This window comes from Panthera tigris, chromosome A1, assembly GCF_018350195.1.
Source record: "Panthera tigris isolate Pti1 chromosome A1, P.tigris_Pti1_mat1.1, whole genome shotgun sequence".
In the NCBI taxonomy this organism is placed as follows: domain Eukaryota; kingdom Metazoa; phylum Chordata; class Mammalia; order Carnivora; family Felidae; genus Panthera; species Panthera tigris.
In genome coordinates, this window is record NC_056660.1 from 173,304,827 (window position 1) to 173,330,920 (window position 26,094).

The following is a 26,094-nucleotide window of genomic DNA, read 5'->3' on the forward strand; positions in this document are numbered from 1 at the left end:
CCGATGGAAATAGAGATTGTTAGAATGCTTTCATTTGGCAATATCTATTCAAATAAAAAAGTGCATATATGCACAATGAAACTTGCATAGGCAAGTTTATAAGCATATTTACTGCAGTGTTGTTCTTTTTTATATATATATTTTTATTTTTTAAGTTTGTTTATTTATAGCAGGAGCAGAGGAAGGGCAGAGAGAGAAGGAGAGAGAGGGAATCCCAAACAGGCTCTGTGCTGGCAGCACGGATGTGGGGCTTGAACTCATGAACTGTGAGATCATGACCTGAGCCAACAGACAACCCGAGCTTAACAGACTGAGTCCCTCAGGGTGACCCTTCTGCAGTATTGTTCTAAAAGCAAAGCAAATTCAAGGACACTGTCGATTAAGGGGATCAGTTAAATAAACTATTATACATGCATGTCATTAAAGACTCATCCATGAAATAGAATGAGACATTAGCATATACTATAGATTATGTGTGCTTACCAAAGAAAACAATTTATGTAAGGAAGGCTGCTATTTTTGCTGGGCAGTGGTGGTGTGGGAAGGATATATACAGACCAATCTACCTTTCCAAAGGTGCTTTTTTACACTTAAACTATCTCTGGAAGACCACACAAAAATTTAATAATGTTTTTCAGAAAGGGAATTTGGAGACACAGGAGGTAAACTTACTCTTTTTACTCTATTCCCTTTGGTATTTTCTATATTTGTTACCAAGTGCTCATATCACTTTTTTTTTTATATTATCCTTTTAAAAAAAGGTTTGTTTTTAAACAAATTTCCAGCCACCTGCTTACCTCCAAACCCCTCTCCCAGCCCACAGTCCTTCTCCAGGGCTTTGGTTGTCATGGCAACTTACCACTGGTTTCTTCAGCAAGAAACTGCTGGACTTGTGGTTTAAGGTAGGCGTGGTAAGGATGGAAATATATAATCAAAGAGGGAGTGTGTGTCACAGGTAGGCATTTATTGTTTACTCTGTATCTTTTATGTTTTTGCATATGTAATCATGTGCATATATATGGTGTTGCGGGATCATTGAACGCTGATCGTCAAGAAAGAATTCTTGAGATGTTTTTACAGTGCAACTTAGTAAGTTTATTTAAATGGCACCGGGACAGAACGTGGGCAGAAAGATCCACGCTTTTGCTATATGCAGCCAATGGTTATATGCTTACTGTTAAAGGGGGCGGGATGTGCAGGGAGTATTAGATCATAAATGTTTTCTTTGAATTTCTACTCGTAAAACTATTTTTGCAAGACTTCTCCGGTGCTTATCATTTAGCTGGATATTAACTAGTGGTGGGATATACAGGCAATCATGGGACCTTTTAAGAATGTAGCAACCAGTACGTATATGCTCCTTATCAGAACTATGCAGGCTGTATAGATTGGCCTTCTGCACTAAAGTGAACATATTTCTGCTTCTATCACTCACCAGTAGTACCTTTTAAAAGCGGAGAATTTGCCTATTTAAAGACTTCCCTGGACTCCTTCTCAGTCCCTCCCCTCCTGAACTGTGGACACCCACAAACCCCTAGTTCACCAGCCAGAGTGTGGAGAGTCTTCTGCTCCAAGGGAGGGGACTGAGGGTGGGGATCAACCCTAGAAAAAAAATGTCTTTCACTGATGGGGAACTGAGGTTTAGAAGGATTGCATTGGTTTTCTTTTTCAATTAAATAGGGATACAAATGTATCTACCTGGCAGTAGGTAAGGGGGAAATAGGCCCTAAAATCCTTAGAATCATTAATTGTGAAAGATACTTAAATCGTAATCGTATTTGAAAAGTAAGGAAGCTCGCGCGCTGCATGCCGGGATTTGTAGTCGCCTCCGGATGGCCCACAGTGCGGCTGTGCAGGGGAGAGCGTCTCTTCCGGGCGCAGGCGTGCGGCAGCGGCGGCAGGACTGACTGGGCCAAAGCGGCCGTGTCCTCGCGGGCCACCGGGAGCTTGTCATGGCGGTTCCTGCGGCGGCCATGGGGCCCTCGGCGCTGGGCCAGAGTGGTCCTGGCTCAATGGCTCCCTGGTGCTCAGTGACCAGCGGCCCAACACGCTACGTGCTGGGAATGCAGGAGCTGTTTCGCGGCCACAGCAAGACGCGCGAGTTCCCTGCGCATAGCGCCAAGGTGCACTCGGTGGCCTGGAGCTGCGACGGGCGTCGCCTTGCCTCGGGGTCCTTCGACAAGACGGCCAGCGTATTCCTGCTGGAGAAGGACCGGTTGGTGAGCTGTCAGGGACCGGCCCAGCAGGAGAGAGGGGCCGTGGTAAAGGGAGGTGTGGTGTTGAGGGAGAGAATGGGAGTGAAAAGGGGGGTGGAGGCAAGGGGTGTGGGGATGTTGGGGGTGTGCAGTGCACGAGAGAGGAGTGTGGGAGTGATGAGGCTGGTGGTTAGGGGTCAGGAGGGGGTGTGGTGGAGAGGTGGACGGCGGTGGTAAGGGGGGGGGTGCGAGGGAGTGTAGTCGTGAGGAGGAGTTCAGATGAGGGGGGTGGGGGGGAGATGAAGACGGGTGGTGAGGAGGGTGGATGGGACTGGGGTGAGATGGGGGTGTACCAGAGTGGTAGGAAGGTGTTGTGTAGTGTGAGGAGTGGCTAGGGTGCTGTGGTGCTGGTGAGGTCCCCATGGTGCTGAGGGGGGCCCTTCTGAAAATAATAGGGCTTTCTGTGGGGATGAGCAAGACTGGGAACCTGGGTGGTAGAGTAAGGATGGAAAACCAGAAAGAAGGAGGAAGGACAGGGAGGACAAAAGAGTAAGGCCATTGGTATGGAACCCAAACCTCAGAACAGTTTAGAGTGATTGGGGAGGAAGTGTGGGTGGGTATTGGGAGTAGTTTGGCAGAAAGGGCTTGGAAGGATTGGTGTCTTTTAAATTATCCAGATCTTTGTTGGTCACAAGGTACTTTAGTTTGAATAAGGTTAAAAAAATTACATGTGGAGGCAGGTACTTTTGTGTGTAGTGATGTTTGGATCCTCTTATTTCAGGTTAAAGAAAACAATTATCGGGGACATGGGGATAGTGTGGACCAGCTTTGTTGGCACCCAAGTAATCCTGACCTCTTTGTCACCGCGTCTGGAGACAAAACCATTCGCATCTGGGATGTGAGGACTACAAAATGCATTGCCACTGTGAACACTAAAGGTGACTCTTCAGAGAAAGGGCAATAGGAATGAGCTTCTTCTAGTCATTCAACAGGCCTTTCCTGAATTATCTTCTCTATTTGTGGCCTTGTGTTAGGTATGAGACATCCTGGGCTGAATAAGACAATCTCCAGCTCCCAGGACCTGTACTGGGTTTAGTGCAGGGAGAGAGACGTACGTGTAAAAAAACCCTAACGTAATATGACATGGTTCGTCTTAACTGGAGAGGTCTAAAAGATGGACACTCAGAATGGAAATGCTTAAGTCTGCCTGTGGAGACAGGGAGGGTCTCACAGAATTTGAGCAAACTCTTAGAATAGCTAATAGGGATTTAGTGGTCAGGGTACAGTGGGTTGGTGGGGGATAGGAGGCGGCTCTAGGAGGGAACTGCATGTACAGATTTGTGGAGAATTTATGAAACTGTTGATAGGCTAGAAATGGCTGATCTTGGAATGAATGGTCTTGGTGGTCTGGGACAAAATGAACTGGAAGTCGTGCAGTATGTTTGTAGAATCTGTTCTTCACCAGGTATTGTTCTGTAAACCTTGAGGCCATTTATTATATTTTATTGACTAACATGTCATTGATTACAAGATGCACCAATATTTTATGTGCTAGTAGGAAAGAAGATAAAGCTTCTAGGTAACCATGATGCACCAAAAATTTTGAGATGCATCCTGTTGTATTTTAAGGTACATTATAGATAATAAAGTGTGAAAAAAATGTGCATCATAGAATTGGTAAAGTTGATGACATTTCTAATCAATGTGTTCACTGTGGGCCACTGGACTTTTTGACAAGACTGGTACCTGGACATGGAATGTTGTAGTGCTTTCTCCAAGTAGATGGCTGGTAATGCATGTGTGATTTAGGTGTAACATGGATGAACATTCAAAACTGGCTGTGTATATATCTTAATACCTACCAGAAAAAAAGAACTAGCCTGTAGAATTCATTGCTAAATTGAAACTAAATTTATTTAAGAAATGTTTTGAGTCAATTTTAAGAAAAGTCTTGAGTAAAGAAATATAGCTGTTAACATAGGACAAAAATTGTGAAAGTGGCATTCGAATGACTGGAGTTTGGGAAATGTTGGTGTAAGAATAAGAGGCTTTGGAGTTAAATCTGGCTTAGATTTTGGCTCTATTATGTCATAGCTTTGACATTTTGGCTCATCTCTCTTATCTTCCATTTCTTCATATGTAAATTGGGAATAATGAAGTGTCCATTAGAGAATTATTGTGAGGACCCAAAGGGGGGAAATTTGTAGATGAATGTGCTGCTCTCAAAATTGTTGAGTAAGTGGTCATTCCCTTCTATTGACTAGGACCTTAGTGAATAGGTCTGGTCTTTGTATGATAAAAAAAATAAACTTCTGGAGGATTATGGGCAAACAATATCTTGCTGATTATATCTGGGTTTCCAGGGGAGAACATTAATATCTGCTGGAGTCCCGATGGACAGACCATTGCTGTGGGCAACAAGGATGATGTGGTGACCTTTATTGATGCCAAGACACACCGTTCCAAAGCGGAGGAGCAGTTCAAGTTTGAAGTCAATGAAATCTCTTGGAATAATGACAATAACATGTTCTTCCTGACAAATGGCAATGGTTGTATCAACATCCTCAGGTGAGAGGGTTCTAGCTTAGGAACTGTCTGATCTTTGTGCTGGGTGCTGTGGTGGATACAGAGATGAATTAGATGTTGAGTCTGTCCTGAAGGAGGTCAAAGGACAAGTGATAATAAAGAATCCTAACCTCTGTTGAGCACCTTTGAGCCAGGCCCCTTATATTTTACTTAAGTCATCACAGAAATTCTAGGGGGTTGATAGTATGCATCTTATTTGACAGATGAGGACCTGGGATTCACAGAGGTTAAATCACTATCAACTAGTGAGCACTAGAAGTAGATGCACCTTGAATTGTGGATAATTTGTACCCATAAAGTCTTAGCTTAAATATCACTTACCCTTCAGGGAAGCCATCTTCATCATCATCCTACTTCCCCAGGTTAGAAGCTTATTTTTTTTATGTTTATTTTTGAGAGGGAGAGACAGACAGACAGAGCGTGAGCAGGGGAGGGGCAGAGAGACAGGGAGATACAGAATCTGAAGCAGGCTCCAGGCTCGGAGCTGTCAGCACAGAGCCTGACATGGGGCTCGAACTCGTGAACCGCGAGATCATGACCTGAGCTGAAGTCAGATGCTTAACCGACTGAGCCACCCAGGTACCCCAGAAGCTTATTTTATGTACTTCCTGTTGGAAGCATTTCTCATTCTATGTTATAATTTCATGTTTATTTGTATCTTCCATTAGACTATAAATTCCATGAGGGTAAGGACCGTGTGTAACTTGTTTACTCTTAAATCCCTAGTGCCTAACTTAATACCTGCTACACAGAGTTAGGATCTCATTAAATATTCTGTAAATGAATGAAATGGTGGAATTGAAATTCAGGCCTGTCGATTCTATTCTTTTTGTTATTCTGGGTGGGTAATGCAAGGCAGTATGAAATAGGTTATGTTAGAGAGTCTAGGAGTTTGCTATGGAACCCCAAGGAAAGAAATTTATATGGACTGTGGGAGTTGGAGCTTGAAGGAGGCACCTTTTGAGCTTGACCTTGAAAGTTGAGGAGAATTTTAAGAATCAGCAAAAGGGAACCATACAGTGGATGAAACTGCTGTGAACGAGCATGGTCTATTTGGGGAATAGTTGGTAGGTCAGAGTTGCTGGGAGTGGTGGCAGATAAGGTGTCTGAAGAAAGGGCCTGAAAATGGGAAGATAAAGTTGAAATATAATCTGGGACCAGATTATAAAAGGCTGGAATTCTATGCTTAGCAGCTTGCATTTTATTCTGTAGTTAGTAAGGATTCTATATCTTTTTTATTTTAAAGCCTTTTTATCAGAAAATAAAACACAGATACAGAAAATCACTTAAAACAATGTATAGCTTAATGAGCCATTATATGCCCAACATCTTTGTAACCCCACCCAAGTCAAGAAATGTAAGTTGTTGGCCATCCCAGAAGTCCAAACATGCTTTTTCCTGTTCATATCTCCCCCTCCTCAAAAGGAAACACTATCTTGATTTTTATAGTATTTCTTTATAGTTTTAGCGACCATGTATGCATTTCTAGATACTCTAGTTTTGTGTATTTAAAAAAATTGGATGTCTTTTAAGTATGTTACACTACCAAGTCACTTTGCATCCTTCTTTTACTTCTAATTTAGTCGTTGAAAACCTGCAGATATTCTCCTAGTCTGAATTTAGCTGATTTCACATGCTTATTTATTTGTTGGAATATAAGGTATTTCCTCTCATCTGCTATTTGGTTAATTATTACTGTTATTTATTATTATTATTTTTAAAATTAATTTTATTTTTTTAATTTACATCCAAATTAGTTAGCATATAGTGCAACAATAATTTCAGGAGTAGATTTCCTTAATGCCCCTTACCCGTTTAGCCTATCCCCCCTCCCACAACCCCTCCAGTAACCCTCTTTTGTTTTGTCCCCCTCCTGGTTTTTATATTATTTTTGCTTCCCTTCCCTTGTGTTCATCTGTTCTGTGTCTGAAAGTCCTCATATGAGTGAAGTCATATGATATTTGTCTTTCTCTGACTGACTAATTTTGCTTAGCATAATACCTTCTAGTTCCATCCACATAGTTGCAAATGGCAAGATTTTATTCTTTTTGAGGGGCAAGGACGTTTACTCAACCATCCATTAAACATGTACCCTGTGGCAGACCTGGGCTGAGTGCCAAGAGTACAGATGTGAAGATCAGCTGGTTTCTGTGCCCAGGAACCCACAGTCTGGTGTGGAGATGGTGACAATTCAGTGTGACAGTGGTTTTGTAGAAGAGTAACTCAGATTATGTCTCACCCCTGCTGAAAACACTACAGAGGCTTCCCTTTGAATTTTCCCCAGATCCAATCTTTTCAGGCTGTGTTCCTTTCTGTGTCTAGGTCTTAAATTACCTCTTCTTTTTTTTTTTTTTTTCCCCCCAGCAATGGCTGTGTAAATTCTTTAATTTAATTTAATTTAGTTATTTTAATTTAATTTTTTAAATTTACAAGCAAGTTAGTTAGCATATAGTGCAACAGTGATTTCAGGGGTAGATTCCTTAATGCCCCTTACCCATTTAGCCCATCCCCCTTCCCATAACCCCTCCAGTATCCCTCTGTTCTCCATATTTATGAATCTCTTATGTTTTGTTCCCCTCCCTGTTTTTATATTATTTTTGCTTCCCTTATGTTCATCTGTTCTGTGTCTTAAAGTCCTCATATGAGTGAAGTCATAGGATATTTGTCTTTCTCTAATTTCGCTTAGCATAATACCCTCTAGTTCCATCCATATAGTTGCAAATGGCAAGATTTCATTCTTTTTGATTGCCGAGTAATACTCCGTTGTATATATATACCACATCTTCTTTATCCATTCATCCATCGATGGACATTTGGGCTCTTTCCATACTTTGGCTATTGTTGATAGTGCTTCTATAAACATTGGGGTGCACGTGTCCCTTCAACACAGCATACCTGTATCCCTTGGATAAATACCTAGTAGTGCAATTGCTGGGTTGTAGGGTAGTTCTATTTTTAATGTTTTGAGGAACCTCCATATTGTTTTCCAGAGTGGCTGCATCAGCTTGCATTCCCACCAGCAGTGCCAAAGAGATCCTCTCTCTCTGCATCCTCGCCTACATCTGTTGTTGCCTGAGTTGTTAATGGTAGCCATTCTGACAGGTGTGAGGTGGTATCTCATGTGGATTTGATTTGCATTTCCCTGATGATGAGTGATGTTGAGCATCTTTTCATGTGTTGGTTGGCCATCTGGATGTCTTCTTTAGAGAAGTGTCTATTCATATTTTTTGCCCATTTCTTCACTGGATTGTTTTTTGGGTGTTGAGGTTGATAAGTTCTTTATAGATTTTGGATACTGGCAAATAACTTCTCCCATTCTGTCGGTTGCCTTTTAGCTTTGCTGATTGTTTCCTTTGCTGTGCAGAAGCTATTTTGATGAGGTCCCAATAGTTCATTTTTGCTTTTGTTTCCCTTGCCTCCGGAGATGTGTTGAGTAAGAAGTTGCTGTGGCCAAGATCAAAGAGGTTTTTGCCTGCTTTCTCCTTGAGGATTTTGATGGCTTCCTGTCTTACATTTAGGTGTTTCATCCATTTTGAGTTTATGTTTGTGTATGGTGTAAGAAAGTGGTCCAGGTTCATTCTTCTGCATGTCGCTGTCCGGTTTTCCCAGCACCACTTGCTGAAGAGACTGTCCTTATTCCATTGGATATTCTTTCCTGCTTTGCCAAAGATTCGTTGGCCATACGTTTGTGGGTCCATTTCTGGGTTCTCTGTTCTGTTCCACTGATCTGAGTGTCTGTTCTTGTGCCAGTACCATACTGTCTTGATGATTACAGCTTTGTAGTATAGCTTGAAGTCTCGGATTGTGATGCCTCCTTCTTTGGTTTTCTTTTTCAAGAAGAAAAGCTTTGGTGATTTAGGGTCTTTACTGGTTCCATACAAATTTTAGGATTATTTGTTCTGGCTCTGTGAAGAATGCTGGTGTTATTTTGATAGGGATTGCATTGAATATGTAGATTGCTTTGGGTAGTATCAACATGTTAACAATATTTGTTCTTCCTATCCAGGAGCATAGAATCTTTTATCTTTTTTGTGTGTCATCCTCAATTTTTTTTCATAAGCTTTCTCTAGTTTTCAGTGTCTAGATTTTTCACCTCTTTGGTTAGATTTATTCCTAGGTATTTTATGGTTTTGGTGCACTTGTAAATGGGATCGATTCCTTGGTTTCTCTTTCTGCTGCTTCATTGTTGGTGTATAGGAATGCAACTGATTTCTGTGTGTCGATTTTATATCCTGCAACTTGGCTGAATTCATGAATCAGTTCTAGCAGTTTTTGGTGGAATCTTTAGGGTTCTCTATATAGAGTATCATGTTAATCTGCGAAGAGTGAAAGTTTGACCTCCTCCTGGCTGATTTGGATGCCTTTTATTTCTTTGTGTTGTCTGATTGCAGAGGCTAAGACTTCCAATACTATGTTGAATAACAGTGGCGAGAGTGAACACCCCTGTCTTGTTCCTGACCTTAGGGCGAAAGCTCTCAGGTTTCCCCATTGAGGATGACATTAGTGCTAGGTCTTTCATATTTGGCTTTTATGATCTCGAGGTATGATCCTTCTATCCCTACTTTCTTGAGGGTTTTTATCAAGAAAGGATGCTGTATTTTGTCAAATGTTTTCTCTGCATCTATTGAGAGGATCATATGTTTCTTGTCCTTTCTTTTATTGATGTAATGAATCACGTTAATTGTTTTGTGGATATTGAACCAGCCCTGCATCCCACGTATAAATCCCACTTGGTCATGGTGAATAATTTTTTTAATGTATTCTTGGATCCGGTTGGCTAATATCTTGTTGAGGATTTTTACATCCATGTTCATCAGGTAAATCAGTCTATAGTTCTCCTTTTTAGTGGGGTCTCTGTCTAGTTTTGGAATTTAATTTTTTTTTTTAATGTTCATTTATTTTTGAAAGAGAGAGTGAGAGTGGGGGAGGGGTAGAGGGAGAGGGAGACACAGAATCTAAAGCAAGCTCCAGGCTCCAAGCTGTCTGCACAGAGCCCTACTTAGGACTTGAACTCACAAAACGTGAAAACATGACTTGAGCCAAAGTTGGATGCTTAACTGACTGAGCCACCCAGGCGCCCCTAATATTTGGTTACTTAAGAATATTGTTTACTTTGGGGCTCAGTTGGTTAACTGTCCCACTCTTGGTTTGGGCTCAGGTCATGATCTCATGGTTGTGAGATGGAGCCCCACGTCAGGCTCTGTGCTGGGTGGGGAGCCTGCTTGGGATTCTGTCTCCCTCTCTCTTTGCCCCTCTTCTGCTTATGCTTGCTTGTGCATGCACATTCTGTCTCTCTCTTTCAAAATAATAAATAAAAATAAACTTAAAAAAAAGAATATAGTTTACTTAGAAAAGACAGGATAAATGCTTCTTGTCATCAGATAATGAATTAGTTCTCTATCACTTACAAAGATAATCAGCTAGTTTTAAGACTGATTATAAACTCATGTATTTAAGCATGGTAGATGTGTTTCAATCTATTGGAATAATTATCCTTATGGAAGCTCAAATTATCCCATCTTTAGCCAGTGGGAGCCTCTTCAAGTTGATTCCTGAGTCATTTTTTTGACAGTGTTAGTAGTCTTCAGTTTCTTGCTCTCTGGTATGATGAGTATTCCACGTTCATCTTGTATGCTTCCTGCCTCAGACCTTTAATCAGAAAATTCTCTAAGAATCAATCCCTGGATTCTTTTTCTGAGAAATAATATTGGAGCTACCGATGTCTATATTGATACGTTGATTATTATTTCTAGACCTTTCCAGTGGATAGAGCAAGGAAGCATATGTGTATGTATGTATTTGTTTTTTTATTAAATTTTTTTAATGTTTATTTTTGAGAGAGAGAGAGAGAGAGACAAAGTGAGAGCTGGGGAGGGGCAGAGAGAGAGGAGACACAGAATCTGAAGCAGGCTCGAGGCTCCGGGCTGTCAGCACGGAGTCCCAACACGGGGCCCGAACTCATGAACTGTGAGATCATGACCTGAGCTGAAGTCAGAAGCCCCAGACTGAGCCACCCAGGTGCCTCTGTGTGTATTTTTAAAAAAATTTTTTTTTTTTTTTTAACGTTTATTTATTTTTGAGACAGAGAGAGACAGAGCATGAATGGGGAGGGTCAGAGAGAGGGAGACACAGAATTGAAACAGGCTCCGGGCTCTGAGCTGTCAGCACAGGGGCCCGATGCGGGGCTCGAACTCACGGACCGCAAGATCGTGACCTGAGCCGAAGTCGGCGCTCAACCGACTGAGCCACCCAGGCGCCCCTCTGTGTGTATTTTTAAAGATAAAATATCTTGTGAATTCATACTGATAAGTTCTAGTTAAAATTCAGGACTAGAGGAATTTTACTAAATATCTTCTATATTATAAGTAACTGTTTCCTTCAAACTGAGTATTCAGGTTCTCAAGGACACGGGATTACAGAATTAGAATATCCCACAGTTACTTATTACCTTTATCCATGTTATATGTGGACATATCTCAGAATAACAGTATTACCACTACCACCACCAATACATACACAAGAAGCTATATATGTAATGCTCATTGACAGTCCTATGCTGATGAATCTCTAGTCATTTGATTGTTAAAGCTCATTCTTTAGCTTCCTCAGGAATAGGGTTCATGGGAACAGTTTTCCCTGAGTTCGTACTTATTATAATTTATAGACTTAATAAAACTTACAACTACTTTATTATATTATGCTTAGTATTTGAGCTTTTTATAATTGATAGTCACTTTTGCTAGACATAAAAATCCTCGCGGCCTGGAACCTGCTTCAGATTCTGTGTCTCCCTCTCTCTCTGCCCCTCTGCCACTCATGCTCTGTCTCTCTCTCTCTGTCAAAAATAAATAAACATTAAAAAAAAAATTAAAAAATCCTTGGGGCGCTTGGGTGGCTCAGTCAGTTAAGTGTCTGACTCTTCATCTCAGCTCAGGTGTTGATCTCAGGGTCGTAAGTTCAAGCTCCACACTGGGCCCCATGCTAGGCGTGAAGCCTACTAAAAAAAAAATCCTTGATTCATATTTTCTTCCCTGTATAGCTTAAATACATTAGTCCATTTTCTTTTGGCAGAAAGTCTTATTGTCAGAAAGGTCTGATGATAATCTAATTTTATTTTTTTAAAGTTTAGAAAAGTTTGTTTGAATTATGTTGTCTTACTTTGGTTTTCTTCTTCAGCGTCTCCTGTTGTTGTCTCAGTACCATAGTCCTCTTCCCATAGTTTGATTGCCATCTGTCTTGTTTCTCAGCTACCCAGAGCTGAAGCCTGTGCAATCCATCAATGCCCATCCTTCCAACTGCATCTGCATCAAATTTGACCCCATGGGGAAGTACTTTGCCACAGGAAGTGCAGATGCTTTGGTCAGCCTTTGGGATGTGGATGAGTTAGTGTGTGTTCGGTGCTTTTCCAGGTAAGCAGCCCTGCCAGTACTTTCCTTGCTGGATAAGTTAATTTTACTTCATTTTGGGTGAAATTGTGCCCTCCTCTTATTGGGTTATTCTAATGTCTCCTCTGTCTACTCTGTTATAGGCTGGATTGGCCTGTGAGGACCCTCAGTTTTAGCCATGATGGAAAAATGCTGGCATCAGCTTCAGAAGATCATTTTATTGACATTGCTGAAGTAGAGACAGGTAACTGAAACCCTCACTACCATAATGATCTTCTCTCTGTCATCTGTGGCCATCAGGACTTCTGTCTTGTATTTTCATCTTCACATTACTACTTCACCAGTATTAGCATAAATGAATTTGTCTGCTTAAGACAGGTTTGTTTATTATGACTGCTATAGTCGGGTCATGAGGGAGCAGAGAGTTAAAAGAAAGGTCTGAAAGAAAGTGATTTAGGAAAATATTTTGCATTTTATTAACTTTTAATTCTTCTATTATAATGAAAATTTTAAAATACAGAAAATAGGAGAAAGAAAAAAGTATGACCTGTGGTCCCACCATCTAAATACAATCTCTTTAAGTGTTGTGTATATTTTTTTCTATATTTTGCTTGTGTGTAACTTAAAAAATACATATTTTTTAATAATTTTAGGAATTATCAAATATATGTGATTTGCTTTAAAAACAACCAACAGAATTTGAAAATAGAAAAATGGGAGAAGAGTATCCATTTTACAGAAGAACTTCCTCAGATTTACTTATTTTTAATTAAAAATTTTTTTTCGTTATTGAGGGATAGTTGACATATAATGTTATATTAATTTCATATAAGACAGTGATTTGACAGTTATATGCATTATACTGCAGTATAATGTAGTAAATTGACTACAGTCATTGACTGCAGTAAATATAGTCAACATACAACATTATTACAATGTTGACTGTGTTCCCCTTGCTGTACTTTACATCTTCATGACTTACTTTTTTTGTTCCTGGAAGTTTGTGCCTCTTAATCACTTCACCTATTTCACCCATTACCCTAACCTGTTCCCCTCTGGCAACCACCAGTTTATTTTCTGTATTTATGAGTCTGTTTTCTATTGTTTGTTTATTTACTTGTTTCTTTCTTTTTTTTTTTTTTTTTTAGATTTCATGTATAAGTTAAATCATATGGTATTTGTCTGTCTCTGTCTGACTTATTTCACTTAGCTTAATACCCTATAGGTCCACCCATGTTCTTGCAAATGGCAAGATCTGATTCTTTTTTCATGACTGATTAATATTCCACTGTGTATATATACACCACGTCTTCTTCATCCATTCATCTATCCATGGACACTTGGGCTGTTTCCGTATCTTCACTGTTGTAAATAATGCTGCAATAAATGTAGGGGTGCATGTATCCTTTCCAGTTGGTGTTTTTGTTTTCTTTGGGTAAATATCCAGTAGTGGAATTAGTGGATCATATGGTATTTCTGTTTTTAATTTCTTGAGGAACCTCCATACTGCAAAGTTTTTGCTGAAAGATCAGCTGATAAGGCTTATGGGTTTTTCCTTGTATGTGACTGTTTGCTTTTCTTTTGCTGCTTTTAAGATTCTCCCTTTATCTTTAATTTTTGCCATTTTAATCATTATGTCTTGGTGTGAACCTTTTTGGGTTCATCTTGTTTGGAGCTCTCTTTGCTTCCTAGATTTGGATATCTGTTTCCATCCCCAGTTTCAGGAAGTTTTCAGGTATTATTTTTCCCCCTTTCTTCTCTCTTCTCTTTCTGAAATCCTTATAATGGGAATGTTAATTATGCTTGATAATTTTGCAGAGGTCCCTTCACCTATTCTCACTTTTATTATTCTTTTGTCTTTTTGCTGTTAGTTTTGATTGTTTTCTGTTACCTTGTCTTTAAGATCTCTGGTCTGTTCTTCTGCATCCCCTAATCTGCTCTTGATTTTCTCTAGTGTATTTTTCATTTCAGTTACCATATTCTTCATCTCTGACTGGTTCTTTTTTACATTTTCTGTCTCTTTGTTGAAATTCTCACTGAGTTCATCCACTCTTTTCTCAAGTCCAGTTGAGTATCTTTATGACTATTACTCTGAACTCTTCATCACTCATATTGCTCATCTCTGTTTTGTTTAGTCCTTTCTCTGTGTTTTGTCTTATTTTTTCATTTGGGACATATCCCTTGTCTCCTCATTTTATCTAACTGTCCATGTTTGTTTCTATGTGTTAGGTAGGTCAGCTACATCCCCTGACCTTGAAAGTAGTGGCTTTATGTAGAAGAGGTCCTGTGGTGCCCTGTAGTGCTATCCACGCTGGTCACTGGAACCAGGTGCACCGGGGGTGCCCCCGTATGGGCTGTGTGCACCCTCCTGTTGTGGCTGAGCTGTGATTGCTATGGGCATGCTGATGGGTGGGGTTGGCCTTCAGCCCAGCTGGCTGCAGTAACCCGCTTTGCCTGCTGCATGCGCACTGGGCAGGGTTTGCTGCCCATGCTGTTGAGAGGCCTGGCTGCAGCTGCCATGGGCTCAGTTGTGGGGGGCATTGGCACTCAGCCTAGCTGCCTGTAATTAGCCTCTGTGAACAGCTGCAGGTACATGGAAGGGCAGGGCTAATTCTTTGTGCAGCCAGCTAAGAGGCCTGGCTGTAGGAACTGTGGGCAAGCTGCTGTGTAGGGTATCTCCCCTGTCCTCTAGGGGAGGTGTCACTTTGGAGGCGTCCCATCTGGGGCTGCTTGCTGGGTGTGGCAGGGCAGGAGCTGTTTTGGAGGGGTGCCTGCAGAGGCCAGTGGGTTGGGTATGGTGGGTGGTAGGAGAATGCTGGGGCGGGGCATGTGTTGCTAGTGAGGAAGATGGAGAGAGTTAGAACTGGTTTCTGCAAGCATCCAGCTAGAGCTAGGCTCAGGGAAGCCAAGAAAAATGGCACCTGCCAGCACTTTTTATTCCTGGAGAAATCTCCTGCAGATCTCTGCCCTTCTGGCACACATCCTAAAATTAGTCGATAAATATCCTTCATGTATACCCTAGGTGCTTTTCAAGTTGCTGCTTCTGTGCTGTCTCCGACTGAGAAACTTAGTGTGTTGACTCTTCTGCCCTCTAGTTCTCCTGTAGTTAAGCCCCGCTGATTTCTAAAGCTCCCAAAGTTAAGCCTTGCTGATCTTCAAAGCCAGACATTATGGGAACTCGTCTTCTCAGTGTAGGTCCTTAGGGCTAGGCTTACCCTGTCTGGGATCTGATTCCCTCACTCCATGCTTGTGATGTCCCTCCCGTTTGTCGTTATTTGCACCAGGGGTTTGGTTCCTGACTCACGTCTCCACCTCTTCTACCCTTTCAGTGTGGCCTTCTCTCTATACTCAGCTGTGGAAGATCTCTTCTGCCAGCAGTTAGTTCAGTTAGTTTCAGTTAGTTTCAGTTAGTTATGATAGACATACTTGTTGTCTCAGTGTGTCTCTGAGAGGAGGTGAGCTCAGGATCCTCCTACTCTGTCATCTTCTGTCATTACCCTCAGATTTATTTTGTAATGTAGCTCTATTGTTTTTGGAAATACACGATACGTTAGTAAAAGAATTGAAACTGTGTAGAAAACATCAAACAATAAAATAAAAAAAAGTTGAGATTCCACAATTTAGCAATGCTTCTGTTGATGACACTGTGTTGAGTATTGTCCAGCCATTCGGACGTGCAGCTCCTTTGTCACCCTTGTTAATGTGATGCATGGATACTCTCCTGCTCCAGGATGTGGCTGCCTCACTTGAGGATGTTATAGCTTCTTACATGGCCATGGCTGTTGAGCTCTACCGCCACTTTTTTTTTTTTAATGTTTATTTATTTTTGAGAGAGAGACAGAGTGTGAGCGGGGGAGGGACAGAGAGAGAGGGAGACACAGAATCCAAAGCAGGCTCCAGGCTCTGAGCTGTCAGTGCAGAGCCCCATGCGGGGCTCGAACTCATGAACTGCGAGATCATGACCTGAGCCGAAGTTCGATGCTTAACTGACTGAGCCACCCAGGTGCCCCTCTACTGCCACTTTTCATGCAGTTTAGAATTCCATTGAATTATATCAGTATATACTTAAACTGCCAGTATATACATACATATGCCTGTAGATACTTAAGTTGCCCATCTATTTGGTGGTTTCTCATCTGCACCATTATAAATAATGCTGTGAGAAATATCCTTATGCACTTCATTTTACTAATGCGGTCATCCTTTTGGGTAAACTATTGAAGTGAATTTTTGACTGAGTCCGAAGTGCTCACATTTTGTAAAGGACTAAACCACTTACTGAAAGGTTATCGTAGTGTTTGCTCTTAACAGTGCAAGTGTGTGCTATTTTTCCCATGCCATCTTTGTGCAAGTTTAATTGTCTGCCTCACGTAATACATATAAAATGTGATTTAGTTCACATACAATCCTCAAAACTATATCAAATATGGCTGTATTAATTTTTGTAAACAGTTCAAATACTTTTAACAAGTTTTTTTTTAATTTTCTTTATAACTGAGGCTAAAAACTAAAAGTCAAATGATTATCAAAGAGAAGCACAATTATATTTACAGCATTGTTTTATGCACAAATGGGAAATAGTCCAAATTTTCATTATGATGAGCTAATTAAATAAATTGTGATGCATCCATATTACAGTGTGCCAAGAGAAAAAACATAGCTCTGTATGTGCCGAAAAGGAAGATTGGCAAGGCATTTTACTGAATGAGCAAAACAAGTAGCCAATCAGTGCATGTGATGTGTTCCCATTTAGGTGAAGAAGCTAAAGCTAAGTTGGTAGAAAGACTTTTGAAAGAATTTATTTCAGGGACACCTGAATGGCTCAGTTGGTTAAGCGTCCGACTTCGGCTCAGGTCATGATCTCATGGTCCGTGAGTTTGAGCCCCGCATCGGACTCTTTGGCATCAGCTGACAGCTCAGAGCCTGGAGCGTGCTTTGGATTCTGTGTCTCCCTCTTTCTCTGCCCCTCCCCTGCTCATGCTCTCTCTTTCTATCTCTCAAAACTGAATAAATGTTTAAAAAAATATATTAAAAAAGAAAGAAAGAATTTATTTCAGACTTAGAAGATTGGGAGAAGACTGCAGTAGGGAAAAAGGATAAATTAAAAAAAAATTTTTTTATGTTTATTTATTTTTGAGAGAGAGGGAGAGACAGAGCGTGAGCAGGGGAGGGGCAGAGAGAGGGAGACACAGAATCCGAAGCAGGCTCCAGGCTCTGAGCTTTCAGCACCGAGCCCGATGTGGGGCTCGAACTCACAAACTGTGAGATCATTACCGGAACCGAAGTCAGACATTCAGCCGACTGAGCCACCCAGGTGCCCCCCAAAAAGATAAATTTTAATTTAAATTATAATGTAATTATTATTATGAAATCAGTTAAATAAAATGAGAAGTTCTGTTCTTCAGTCACCCTAGGCTCATTTTAAGGACTTCAGTAGCCACATGTAGCTAGTGGTTTCTATATGGATGGCACAGATGTAGAATGTCTCCACCATAGAAGTTTCTGTTGCCCAGTGCTGCTCTGTACCCTTGTACTGTTTGAATTTTATGCAGTAAGCATGTCTTTGTATATTAGTTTGTAAAATAAGAGTAATACATGTTCATTGTAGAATATTTAGAAAATGCTAACAAATATAAAGAAGAAACTAACAGTCACATATAGGCCTATAATTTGGAGATAGCTGTTCCTAACATATTGGTATATTTCCTTCCAATCTTTTTTTTCATATATAGATATCTATATCGCTATATAGATATTTTATATATAGACATCTATATGTGTGTGTGTGTGTATACACTATATTTGGAATCATGTTTAGTAAGATTTTATATCTTACATATTTTTATGTTTAAATGTAAAACAAAGTAAGAATTTTATTTCCGATAGCATACGTTTTAAAAGTCCACTTATTTTCAGCTCTTAGACACATCATACATATTACACCAAGTCTTTTGGAACTTTGGTGGTCTGGAGTAGTAATGTCAGTCTCACCCAGATAGCACCTTCTTTATCATTCAGAGATTAAGCTTTCCAGTAAAACTGTCAAGATGTTTATTTAGGAAACATTTTAGAAGGCCTCTTCATATCTACCCTGGTTTTCTTGAACTGCATAAATTTCTTTATCTTAACCAATCCCAAGTGAATTTGACAAATGACTTCGAGTTAAAGGCCTAAAGAGAAGTAAAAGGGGAGTAGCAGCCTCTGAAACTATTCTTTGTATTTGTATAATACAGAAATTTGCTCAGACGTATAGCTAGACTGCCAGATCCTAGCATCATGAAGAGTGGTTAATTGTCCCTGAAATAAGATTACTTAAAAAAAAGAATCTCTCCTACTCTCCCTATACACACATGTATTTGCATATGTATATAAATATATATATATTTTTAAAGAGCTTTATAGAAATATAATTTATCATATAGTTGACCAATTTCAGGTATATAATTTAATGCAGTCTGCATCTTTAACACCACATCGCTAATGCTTTACTACATTAATCTTAACCCTAAGGTTGAAGAAAAGTAAAGCAGGACTAAAGGGATAATGGCTTTAGAAAAATCCTGTTTAATTTCAATAAGTAGGAAGAATAACGTTTTTGGAAAAAGAAATCTATCTATTTGCAAGGCATTGTGATTTAGCAGAAAGATCTGTAGCTTTGAAAACAGACTTCATGTGCTGACTGCTGCTTCCTTGAGGTATGACTTAACTGTTAAGTCACTTGTTCCTTTATAAAATGGGGTTTAAAATGTTACCTATCTTGCTGGGATGTCGTTGTGTTTTATTAAAATAAAATAGAATTCATCTGATTCCTAAGGGGTGCTCAACAAATGGTAGCTGCTACTACTGTTTTCCTAGGGAGACAGAGTATGTTCAGAGCACAGCCTCTGCATTCAGATCTTGCTCTGCCACCTACTGACTTGTGCCTTCTTTGTGCTTCAGTGTTCTCTGTAAAATGGGGTGATGACTGTATCTATCCTATAGGGTTAATAAGGGGATTAAGTGAGTTAATGTAGGCAAGTACTTCATGAATGTGGTTTCTTATTATTAACATATTTATTGGTTTCTCTATATTGATTTTTATAGGAGACAAGCTATGGGAGGTGCAGTGTGAGTCCCCGACCTTCACCGTGGCTTGGCACCCCAAAAGGCCTCTGCTGGCATTTGCCTGTGATGACAAAGATGGCAAATATGACAGCAGTCGGGAAGCAGGAACTGTGAAGCTGTTTGGGCTTCCTAATGACTCCTGATAGGGGGACCTGATGTAGGGAGAGGAGGCACTGGCAGAGGCCTTCCTTTGTGTATTAGTTTGGTCTGTTCTCTTGGAGTTGGTGGGCACCTCAAGTATTTGTAAATTGGTATAAATTATATACGTCTTTGTCAGTCTGCCTATTCCAGTTCCCTTCTTGTATTATGAGCTCTTCCCATTCTTTCCGCCCTGCAGGAGGGCTCTGCATGATAACACCAGCATATCTTGTCCTCTGGGGACCTCCTGTCTTCCCTGCTTTTAGATGTATGGTAGACTTTGTTGTGTTTGTTTCTGTGTGGACAATACCTACTTTGGGGGAGTGAGTGAGGGAGGGTGAGATGGGGATGGAGATTTTTTATAATAAAGAAATGTACATACTTTTTGAGAATTGAGCATTTAATAAAACTGAATTTAATTATGGGACTTCTAAGACTTGAAAAGTTATGGTATTTTTGCTTTTTTTTTTTTTTATATTATTACAGGGAGATGTAGTTTTGCATTTAAAAAAAAAAAAATCTCAGATTGAATTTACAGGTTGTATTTCTATCATTTTATGTCCTAACCAAGAACTCTGGAAATGCAGGGACCTAGCATGAAGTGTATGGCAATAGCAATCCTTAAAGTCTTCAGTTTATGTGTATGTATAACTGGTCTAAATGTACAAGGATTTGTAGACAATAAATTTATGATAAACATTGAGAAAAGTAATAAAATATAAGTAAATCCCAAATCAGGATAAGACATATAGATTAGAATAGAATGTCAAGACTGGGGAAATTAAAATAGAAATATGCAAAGAATGAGGGCCTGAGGCTGTGCCCCTGGTGGCAAAGTGAAGAAGGGATAAACCAGTTAATTCTTAAAAAGCAAAGCACATGCCAGTTCCTCAAGGAAAACAGAACTTTTGTTAGCTCTTACCTCCAAAAGAAGTGGCTCCTATAGGAGATTACCTGTGAGCAATATCTTGATCTTCATTGTGTTTTACTGTGTTTTGGCATTAAAAAAATAGGAATATGCCTCAATAAATGATGTTTGTAGAAATTTTGGAAAAAGATAAGCAAAAAGAAGAAATCATATTTCTCCTCCCAAGAGATAATCACTAGTATCCCATGCTCATAGTTACAAATGGTAACATGTTTATACAAATCCTGCAGGGTAGACAAATCAAGTATGACTAGATAAAGCAAGAAAAGTGCTCAGCATCATGTTAGGTAGTATTAAAACAGTCTTAATAGAAATTTTTAGTTATTAGACACTCCTTATGTCTGGTACTGTGATGAGCACTTTACTCAAGTTTTGCAACAGCCTCTGAGGTTCGATGTTATTTTACTACAGGGAGTTTAACTCAGTGTTACTCATTAAGCGACGCTATTCAGATGTAGGTTTGCTTAAAGGTCCACATGCCTTCTATTGCAATGGCTATTCTATTTCCATTCCCATTCTACAGATAAGTAAACCTTGGCTCTGAGAAGTTGACTCTTGGCCTAAGTTAGTGAATGAGTGAGATCAGTTGAGTCCTGTCTTCAGGCTCAGTAGTATTTCCTTCAGGCCCCAGAACAGCCTCTGCTCCATCCTTCCCTGGGGATGGTCTTTTTAGTTGCAAACCAGCATGCCACCTCATTATGTCAGAAGTTCAGTGTTCATGTTACTGGGAGTAAACCGTGGCTTGTTTTTACAGTGATCTGTCATTCCTGTGGTTGCTGCTTTGTTTCTCTATATCTCCGCCTTAGCATTGGAACCAGACACCACGGTTCAGTCTAGATCTTCGTATTTGATCAATTGCCTCCTCTTTCATCCATGTGGATTTTTTCCCTCCGGGTTTGTGTAAAGTAGCAATCCACTCAACTTTTCATTTAAGAGGTCTGTTGCTTTCAACTAGTGGGATGCTTAGCAACAGGAAAACACTTACCTGTGAGGAAAGAGCTCGTTTGTGGCAGCTTTTGCTGACTCTCAGGATCTTGCTGACAACATTTCTGTGCCTCGACTTTAGAGTCCTGACAAGGCTCAGAAATTGGGTCCCTCTTGGAGGAATGGCATAATTTGTCCTAGACCTGATACCCCTATGGTTTGAGTGAATTTTCTAATTCAGAGCAGGAAGGGAACCATTCAGAGTCACCTGGCAGTTGACATATTTGGTCAGTCCAGCTGTGTCATACAGTTACTGCTCCAAATACTAACAAGTCAGAAGTGGGTGGTGACTTCTGCTTTGAGCTAGACTGTAGTTGGTAAAGAAAGTTGGGGATTTGCTATGCCAGTGACCCATTGCTGTGTAGACTTGAGTTACAAGTCAGGCTAAGAAATAGGTAGTTAAAATTACAGTATATTTTATGCTAGGATCCTGATTTCTCTATGGCATGAGATACAGGGGAGGCTGAAACCTGCCTGATGTTAAGCTTGTGTAAAGTGTATGTGTGTGCCTTGAGGATTATTCCTCCACCCTAACCTTTGTAGGGGTAGGGCATGGCTGGGGGGTGGTGTCCTGGCAGGGTGGATTGAGAGGCTAGTACAAGGAGTTTTGGCCAGAGGCAATTAGATCCAAAAAGGGGAATCAGGAAGCAGCCAATACTGTGAGGTCCAGAGCAAAGTGTGCGTGTGTGTGTGATCTGGTTGGGGTGTGATGTGTCAGTGGTCTTTTAGTTTAGAATGACCAGGAATGGGGTAGATACACCTTTCCTCCCTTTCCTGTTTCAAAGATGTATTCTACTCCCTAAGGATTTTAGTCATAAAAGGGACTGCCAAATGTCTACCTTCTTTGGAAGGGAAAAAGCCCATAAACAAAATTACAAGGTAAGTCCCATCTTTCAGAAGGAGAGTAGAGATCATACACCTAGAAGTGCCTTGCACACTCAGAAATACCTACATATAGGTAAGTATTGCCTTCTTTTCTCCCTGTGACACTGCAGGGCAGTGAAAAGAAGGCTGGCTTCCTAGGCGAGCAGAAGGGGATTTGAATCCCGGCTCCAGCAGTGATTGATGTGAACCCACTTTCCTCTTCTCCTTGGGTTGTTCGGAGAGTTAAAGGACATAACCTATTTGTAAAGCGTCTAGCATAGCAGCTGGCGCACGGGGGATTCTTAGCACATCCCTTCCCCTTGAGGAAGGGCAGCTTCTGATGAGAACACAGAGGCTGTCCACAGAGACATGTCAGCAGACCGTCCACTTTCTCGGCTCTGTCTCAGACTGTCCACGGTCAGAGCTGTGCAGGCCACGTTTGTCATTCCAGAAGTAGGTGCTGTGAGGAGAGGAGACATCTCTGTCACACCTGGGCGTGGTCGGAGGTTCAGAGGAGAAATAGTACATCTGCTTCCTGTTGCAGTCTGTTTGGGTCTGTGATGGATATGTGTGCACGTGAACAGGTGGAGCATACGTCAGAACTGTGCACGCCAGTGGGGGAAGAAAGAGTAGCTGAGATGGCTGGGAAAGGATCGGATGGAGAGGAGGTGGGCTTAGAGCAAGCGTTGATCACAGAGGGTGCGACTCTGGGGGTGAGGGCTTGTGAGAAGGGGTGCTGCAACTTGGGGCAAAGTGGAGGCAGTGGCAGTGTCTCGGGACGTGGAGAAGATTGTCAGGTGGAATATGAGGTGGGGCTGGAGAGAAAAGAGAGAGAGGGTGTCGGGCTCTGGCGATGTCAGTTGGTACTGGTTAAGGGTGTGCCTTGGTTCAAATCCTTGTTCTGCCATCACTAACTGGGAGACTTAGGCCAAATCACTTCCATGAGCTGCAGTTTGTTTATAATGTCCATAATAACAATACAGGTTATGAGGGTTAAATGACTTGCCACATGTCAAATGCCTGGCACATCATGGATGTTAAATCAATAGCTATTATTGTTATGTAGGTGTTAACATCAAATCTGTGTGCAATATAAACCTTCTTACCTTATGAAACTTCACTGTCTCCTAAGCTTATCACATCTTATGCATTAAAGGTAGGGAGTGGGATGGGGTGGGATTTAGAGAAGATGAATATTTAACAGTCATTTTTAAATACCCAATTATGGAACTAAGGCTCTGTGATATTTAAGGATATTAAGTTGAGAACTCTTCAGTGGCTCAAATCTGTTAAGTGTCCAACTCTTGATTTTGATTGAGGGCACGATCTCATGGTTCATGAGATCGAGCCCCATGTTGTCTTGCTCTGCGCGAACAGCGCAGAGCCTGCCTATTATTTTCTCTCTTACTCTCTGCCCCTCCTCTGTGCTCTCTCTCTCTCTCAAAATAAATACACCTTAAAAAAATTGAGGACTATTCAGCCAATAATTGCAAATTTACTAGCAGTTTACATGTTTGAAATTGTTGCAACATGGAGCCATGACTGATGAACCTCAAGGCATCCAACATCTTAGTCTTTCACCCCTTTGGTAAAGCAGGCAGATTGTGAAAACATGCCTATCCAACCAGCAGCGTCATAGCAAACTGGGTATAACTTGCCCTGGCTGGAATGCCAGTGGGGACCACTGGGGCCACGATGAATTTGCCAAGAACAAGTTGTTAAAAATCACATTTCCTTTTATTTTCTTGGTAAGGCTGCTTCAATACAGGTCAGGCAATGGTGCAGGTGTGGCAAGGAATCTGTCAAAATATCTCAGGATGTCCTTGAGGACCAAAGGAGATCTGAGCTAGGCATAAGCCTATTTGTACCTGGTCATCAACTGTACCCAGGGTGGGATTAAAATTAATTTGGAGAAAAGTTTCTCTCCTGAAATGAGATAGCACCATGGAGATCAGGTTGAAGATCATCAGGTCTATGATTATTTATTGAACACTTATGATGGACTGCATCTCCATGATGGTAGCTGAGGTGCATCTTTAACACGTAGTAGAACTCCTGCCCTCTTATCCTCTTTGTAATAGGGAATTTTTTTTTTAAGAGCACAAGCATGTGGGCATGCAAATGTGCAAGTGGGGGAGGGGCAGGAGGAGAGAGAAAGAAAATCTCAAGCAGGCTCCACCCCCAGCACAGAACCCAGTGCGGGACTTGATTTTATGGCTGTGAGATCATGACCTGAGCTGAAATCAACAACCAGAGGCTTAAATGACTGAGCCACCAGGCACCCCTTTTTTTCCTTTTCCTTTTTCTTTTTTTTTTAAAATAGGCTTCATGCCCAACGTGGGGCTTAAACTCATAACCCTGACATCAAGAGTAACATGCTTTACTAACTGAGCCAACCAGGTGCCTCTGTAGAAAGGAATCCTTGTTGGATTGACCAAACATCTGAGCTTCCTCTGAGTGCTGGGCATTATACAAGAGAGGGGGTGGGGGGAGTCAGACTACCATACCTTGGGCTCATTTTACAGATGAAAGCTGAGGTTCAGGGAGGTTGGGGAACTTGCCCAGGTCCATGTGGTCAGTACATTAGTTTGAAGCCCTGCACATGGGTCCCAAGTGTTTAGGTTGAGTCCAATCCAGATGTTGCTCACCAACCACATAGATATAAAGGCTTTGGAGTCTTAGATGATGTCAACCGTCAACACTGGAATTAATCTGATTCTCTGTGGTAAAGCTGTCATGATACTGATGGGCGGAGACGTGACCAAAGTCTTGGCTTGGTGAACAAAAGGGAAATAACATGAGAGGCAAGGAGGTTCATTCAACCATCCATTAAACATCTACCCTGTGGCAGACCTGGGCTGAGCGCCAAGAGTACAGATGTGAAGATCAGCTAGTTTCTGTGCCCAGGAACCCACAGTCTGGTGTGGAGATGGTGAAATTCAGTGTGACAGTGGTTTTGTAGAAGAGTAACTCAGATTGCTGAAAACACTACAGAGGCTTCCCTTTGAATTTTCCCCAGATCCAATCTTTTCAGGCTGTGTTCCTTTCTGTGTCTAGGTCTTAAATTACCTCTTTTTTTTTTTTTTTTTCTCCCAGCAATGTCTGTGTAAATTCTTTAATTTAATTTAATTTAATTTAATTATTTTAATTTAATTAAAAAAAATTTACAAACAAGTTAGTTAGCATATAGTGCAACAGTGATTTCAGGGGTAGATTCCTTAATGCCCCTTACCCATTTAGCCCATCCCCCCTCCCACAACCCCTCCAGTATCCCTTTGTTCTCCATATTTATGAGTCTCTTATGTTTTCTCCCTCTCCCTGTTTTTATATTATTTTTGCTTCCCTTCCCTTATATTCATCTGTTCTGGTCTTAAAGTCCTCATATGAGTGAAGTCATAGGATATTTGTCTTTCTCTGACTAATTTCGCTTAGCATAATGCCCTCTAGTTCCATCTACATAGTTGCAAATGGCAAGATTTCATTCTTTTAGATTGCTGAGTAATACTCCATTGTGTGTGTGTGTGTGTGTGTGTGTGTGTGTATCTGTGTGTATATATATATATATATATATATATATATATATATATATATATGTATGTATATGTATATATACACACACATACCACATACATCTTCTTTATCCATTCATCCATTGATGGACATTTGGGCTCTTTCCATACTTTGGCTATTGTTGATAGTGCTTCTATAAACATTGGGGTGCATGTGTCCCTTCAACACAGCATACCTGTATCCCTTGGATAAATACCTAGTAGTGCAATTGCTGGGTCGTAGGGTAGTTCTATTTTTAGTTTTTTGAGGAACCTCCATACTGTTTTCCAGGGTGGTTGCACCAGCTTGCATTCCCACCAACAATGCAAAAGACATCCTCTTTCTCCACATCCTCGCCAAC

The 26,094-nt window shown here is 40.8% G+C and overlaps 1 protein-coding gene across 2 annotated transcripts; it reads left to right on the forward strand.

Moving 5' to 3' along the window:
- The first annotated feature begins 1,850 nt into the window (after window positions 1-1,850).
- Window positions 1,851-19,800, forward strand: THOC3 (THO complex 3). 2 transcript variants are annotated; one of them, XM_042991959.1, is made up of 6 exons: window positions 1,851-2,219; window positions 2,977-3,133; window positions 4,559-4,763; window positions 12,029-12,190; window positions 12,310-12,410; window positions 18,677-19,222. In XM_042991959.1, the coding sequence occupies exons 1-6, from the start codon at window positions 1,953-1,955 to the stop codon at window positions 18,679-18,681; spliced, it is 897 nt and encodes a 298-aa protein (XP_042847893.1). In that variant the 5' UTR covers window positions 1,851-1,952; the 3' UTR covers window positions 18,682-19,222. The 2 variants fall into 2 exon arrangements, with proteins under 2 accessions (XP_042847893.1, XP_042847884.1); XM_042991950.1 differs by lacking the exon at window positions 18,677-19,222 and adding an exon at window positions 19,250-19,800 and having other exon boundaries at window positions 1,853-2,219.
- Window positions 19,801-26,094: the final 6,294 nt, after the last annotated feature.